Genomic DNA, 5,152 nt, shown 5'->3' on the forward strand with positions numbered 1-5,152 from the left:
AATATCTGCTAAATCAATGGACATGGCATACCTTATTCTAGACATAATATACACGATTCTTTGGATCTAGACTCTAATTGATGTGTAGAGACTTCCATTCGACTCACTTTGCTACAGGTGGCATTCGCTATGTCAGTGACAGTGACGCTATGTGTTTAAGACAAAGCAGACCTAGATCTAAATTAGACATTAAGTGGCAATCTATACCATAGGCTAAGATTTCCAGATTCAGAGAGGAGGGGTGTTTGGTTTTGTGGGCTAGGAGGGGAAAGATATGGATGAAAGATGTTTGATAGGAAAGAAAGAGCAAATCATACCAGAACCCCCGCCAACCATCCACGTTTTGTTGTTGTTGTTGTGGTTTTATTATAATGAAGAGTAAAGTCTTAAAAAGGGGACTGCAATCAACATGCATTTTTCCAATTATGGAGGCTGTCCCAAGTTTAGGTGAAAATGACTATAGATTGAGATGTTCTGGTCTAATCACATCAAAGTACTCACACTGTTATCTATACCGAGTTGCAAAAGTTCTGTCACATTCACCTTAAAAGTACAATAGCTCATTTACTACTAAACATTGCCAAAAGAAATTTGGTACACGCGATCTTTATTCATTTTCTGCCAACATGGCATAAAAAAAGATTTGACAAATGTCTTTCCTTATTCAAGGGAGATAATTTTATTCACAATGACTCTTGCAAAATCCAAATCAAAGTTTGCTCAGTATGGCGTGTGGCCTCTTCCAGCTTGAATTACTAATTTAAAAAAAACATCCGTTCATTGACTGATTTGAAGTCCTTAAGGTTGCTTAAGGAATCCCCTGCCATTCTTTGTGAAGTGCAGCCTTCAGTTCCTCACCAGTTTATACGGAGTGCGGCCTGTTTCTATCCTCCAGTCAAGGTCATCTTCCAGATGTTCTGTTGGCTTATGGCTTGTGGATCTTGCAGGCCAGTCGAGAACGACGATTTGATGTGTTTGGAACACGTTTTCATTGATTGTAGCCATTTGTGGTTGGGCGTTGTCTTGTTAGCAGATTCCATCATCCGTGCCATGTAGCGTAGTCACCGTGACGAAGAATTTCGTCTCAATAATGTCGTTATTTGAGGTTGCTTTAAAAGGTAACTAAATGTATACGATAAAAAGCAGAGATTCCACCCCCTACCACCACATTTCAGCCACCTTTGGGCCTCTTGGGGGACGTTGGATTTGTGAAATTTCTATTCTCTTTTCTTTTAAACACTTTTTCTCTTCCATCAATGCTACGAATTGAAAACCTTAACCATTGCTGAAAAGAACACTTTACCAACATTTTTACTTAATCGACAATGTTGTTGGGCCAAAATTTGGCGATTTCTTCTATGAAACAGTGCTAGAAAGGCTCCACATAAAGGGCGATAATCACGCAATCCAGGATCTTATAAATGTCTAATAATGATGTTTCAAGACAGTCCGAAGTGCCTGGCAGTCTCTGCACTAAGTTGGAATGGGTTTTGAACTTGGGTGTTGACAATAAATCAATTCTGATGTCGAGTTGTCGCCCTTGGTTGGCCACGTCTAGGCTTGTCTCGGACAGTTCTAATGGTGTTAACACGTTTGTTCGAGCGTTATATGGTTCCTCTGCAAACATTTACGTGTCTTACAACAGCAGAAAGCGCAATTAAAGAATTTATCATACACACAGCCCTTTTATTTTCTGAATTTATTATGTTTAAAATTTTGAAAACAGGAGAAAAAGGTATCCAACCTTTAAAAAGTACAAAATTTTATAGTGTGTTAGGTGTGTTTGCATATTGTCTACGTTATGCAAAGCAAATTTTGTGTGTAGAAAACGTTGATTTCAACACAGACCGAGAGAAATCAATACCAACACTTTGTTCACGCACTACTTCCGGTTTATGATTTCTTTCGTCTGCTCTTGCCCAAGAAATCTCATAAGTCCCACAAGTCATACTCTAAACTTTTACTGCAATTCTTACGCTATACCGAAAATTGGCGTAATATAATGGGTGTGACAGAACTTTTGCAACTCGGTATATTTCTCCTTTGTTATTCCAGCAACAGTGCCACATGTGTTCACGGGAATAAATTATATTCTGCCTAAAAAATTCTCGTCATAAGATTGTCTCCAATTCTGAAACAGACCTCCCACAAGGACTCATTTTGTCTATATTTTGAAGTGTAAGATATTGCTTTTTGGATATTTTCAGTGAGTATCTGTCGGACTCCACCCCTGCTGTAAATACGCAAGGTCACGTAAAAAGTCCACGGCTGACAAGAGTTCAACGCCCCTTCGACAGTTACAAGTTACCGCCTGACTTTCGACCAGACCGTTCGACCATACTAAAGCATGCAAGACCCAGTAATGAACAGCTGAGAGAGGAACTAAAACTCCAATGCGGATTTTTAGGATTGGGCCAGCAACAACAGCAGCGACAGCAGCAACAGCAGCGACAGCAGCAGCAACAGCAGCAGCACCAGCAACAGCAACATAAGGTGCAGCAACAGCAACAAGTGAATACATCACACCTGGAACAAGAGCACCAGAATCAAGCACATTGGCTACAAGCACACGCGGAACAAGCACAAAAGTATGCAAGCCTCAGTAATGAACAGCTGATATCGGAAATAAAAAAACTCAAATGCTCATTGAATACACGTCGTCCTTTTTTAGGATTGGGCCTGCAGCAACAGCAACAACAGCAGCAACAGCAGCAACAGCAGCAACAGCAGCAACAGCAGCAACAGCAGCAACAGCAGCGGCAACAGACGGTGCAGCAACAGCAACAAGTGAATCAATCACACCAGGATCAAGAACATTGGTTACAAGTACACAGGGAACAAGCACAGAGGCTACAAGTACACGGGGAACAAGCACAGAGGCAACAAGTACACGGGGAACAAGCACAGAGGCTACAAGTACACTTGGAACAAGCACAGAGGCTACAAGTACACGGGGAACAAGCACATGGGCTACAAGTACACTTGGAACAAGCACAGAGGCTACAAGTACACGGGGAACAAGCACATGGGCTACAAGCACAAAAGCTAAAAACACATGGTCTACGAGCACAAAAGCCTAAAACACATTGGATACAAACATACAGGGAACAAACACAAAGGTTACAAACACAAAAGTTACAAGCATACGTGGAACAAGGACACGGGGAACAAGCACAACGACTACAAGCACACGGGGGGAAATCCCTAAAGGTAAAAACACATTGGCAAGAAGTATACACGAAACAATTACAAAGGCAACAAGCACACGCGGAACTAGAACAAAGGCTGCTACAAGAGCAAATGATAAAAGTACTTTTGCTACGAGCACAAGTGGAACTAAAACAAAGGCTACTACAAGCACAAAAGCTAAAAGCACTACAAACACACGAGGAACAAGGACACGAGGAACAAGCACAAAGACTGCAAGAACACGAGGAACAAGCACAGAGGCTACAAATACAACGGCTACAGACACTCGGGAAACAAGCACAAAGGCCACAAGTACACGAGGAACAAGCACAATGGCCACAAGTACACCAGCTACAAGTACACGGGGAACAAGCACACGAGGAACAAGCACAGAGGCTACAAGTACACCGGCTAGAGACACTCGGGAAACAAGCACAGACGCCACAAGCAGACGGGGCACAACGGCTACAGGCACTCGGGGAACAAGCACAATGGCCACAAGTACACCAGCTACAAGTACATGGGGAACAAGCACACGAGGAACAAGCACAAAGGCTACAAGTACACCGGCTAGAGACACTCGGGAAACAAGCACAATGGCCACAAGTACACCAGCTACAAGTACACGGGGAACAAACACAAAGGCCAAAAGCAGGCGGGGAACAAGCACAAAGGCTACAAGTACACGGGTTCACCTACCCGAATCACATGCTTACAGGCGGGCTGTCCACCCTAGGAGGCGTGGTTTCTGCTCAAGGGGGCGTGTCCATGCAGCCCTCTTGTTCACCCACCCTACTAAAGCACGTGCTTAATCGGTCGGTCATGACGCCGAAGAGTATGGGCGGAAACAGCATCGGCATGTCCAGCTCCCAGACCAGCGGCCCAGATATCAGCTCTACAGTCAGCAGCCTCGGCTCACAAAGTTCTGTCCCCATGCACCATCTAGACACCAGCCGGAGCACCGTCGGAACCAGCTCCTCCACCATGGACGTGGACTCGTACCCCATGAAAGAAGAGGCGGACGAAGGCAGCAGTAGCACCCAACCGCCACCCAGCCCCAGCCCCGACCCCGGCCCCAGACCCAGCTCCAGTTCCCTCCACTCCCCTACCACGAGCGACGTCAGCTCCGACGCGCTGGATTTCGCCCGCTGCGGCGTGAAAAGATCGCCTCCGGCATCTCCAGCGACAACAAGCCGCCCACTTCTGGCCTCAACGGGTCAGGCACGGCGGGGCCCAGCACTAGCAGTGGCGAGAGTGGCGGACCCAGCCCTTCCAAAGCCAAAGCAGACCCCAACAAAGACCCGGCCTACTTCTTAGAAAAACGACGCAAAAAGCAAAGAGAGTTGTAAACGGTCGAGCGAGGCGCGGCGCAGCAAAGAAGAGATGGTGGCCCTGAGGGTGGTTACTCTCGAGGAGGAGAACATGAAGCTGCGCGCTGAGAGCTCTCTGTTGGAGAAAGAACTTGACATCGCCCCTTTAACTAGACACACCGCACCCACTGACTCCAGGCTGGCCGCACAGCACGGCAGTCTACGCATATGATATTGTGGAGACTTCTCTTCAGACGACGAACTGACTGCTTTCTAAAATTACAAATGTGCGTACGTTTTTGTGGCAGCTTATACTTTACTTCAAATTCAAATGGCATTACCCCTCTAATGCTGGATTGGTGGTAATATACAGACCAATTGACAGCATCCAGCTGAGATTCAACTACACTAGAGATAAGACACACATGGACAAAAAAATCAAATCTATACCTCGGATATTTACTTCTATACAACATGTATGCTATGATCTCTGCCTTCTTTTTTTTCTCCCATTTCATCATACTCAAGTAAGCACTCAGACTGTCAAATGACACACCTATGTCTACAGAGATACCAAGACGGGGCCCCCAGCCCCCACCCCCGAAATCCCTGAACTCTCTCTCTCGCTCTCTCTCTCTCTCTCTCTCTCTCTC

General features: G+C 45.6%; 2 protein-coding genes across 2 annotated transcripts; both read left to right on the top strand.

The window, feature by feature from the left end:
* The first annotated feature begins 409 nt into the window (after window positions 1–409).
* On the top strand, window positions 410–3,604 carry LOC101849143 (UPF0746 protein DDB_G0281095-like). The gene is made up of 4 exons (XM_035971274.1): window positions 410–447; window positions 896–973; window positions 2,178–3,006; window positions 3,398–3,604. Exons 1-4 carry the CDS (start codon window positions 410–412, stop codon window positions 3,602–3,604), a joined length of 1,152 nt encoding a protein of 383 aa, XP_035827167.1.
* Window positions 3,605–4,011: 407 nt separating this feature from the next.
* LOC118478191 (putative uncharacterized protein DDB_G0290521) lies at window positions 4,012–4,506 on the top strand. The gene has a single exon (XM_035971275.1). It carries the CDS (start codon window positions 4,012–4,014, stop codon window positions 4,504–4,506), a length of 495 nt encoding a protein of 164 aa, XP_035827168.1.
* Window positions 4,507–5,152: the final 646 nt, after the last annotated feature.

Source organism: Aplysia californica, unplaced genomic scaffold, assembly GCF_000002075.1.
Source record: "Aplysia californica isolate F4 #8 unplaced genomic scaffold, AplCal3.0 scaffold00409, whole genome shotgun sequence".
Taxonomy (NCBI): domain Eukaryota; kingdom Metazoa; phylum Mollusca; class Gastropoda; order Aplysiida; family Aplysiidae; genus Aplysia; species Aplysia californica.

Excerpts from the sequence above, each read along its gene's own strand:
- LOC118478191 (XM_035971275.1), top strand. The coding sequence starts at position 4,012 with ATGACGCCGAAGAGTATGGGCGGAAACAGCATCGGCATGTCCAGCTCC.
- LOC101849143 (XM_035971274.1), top strand. The coding sequence starts at position 410 with ATGCATTTTTCCAATTATGGAGGCTGTCCCAAGTTTAG. Across the intron at positions 448-895 it reads GGAGGCTGTCCCAAGTTTAG|TCAAGGTCATCTTCCAGATG; the intron begins GTGAAAATGACT and ends TCTATCCTCCAG. Across the intron at positions 3,007-3,397 it reads AACAAGCACAGAGGCTACAA|GACACGAGGAACAAGCACAA; the intron begins GTACACGGGGAA and ends ACGAGGAACAAG.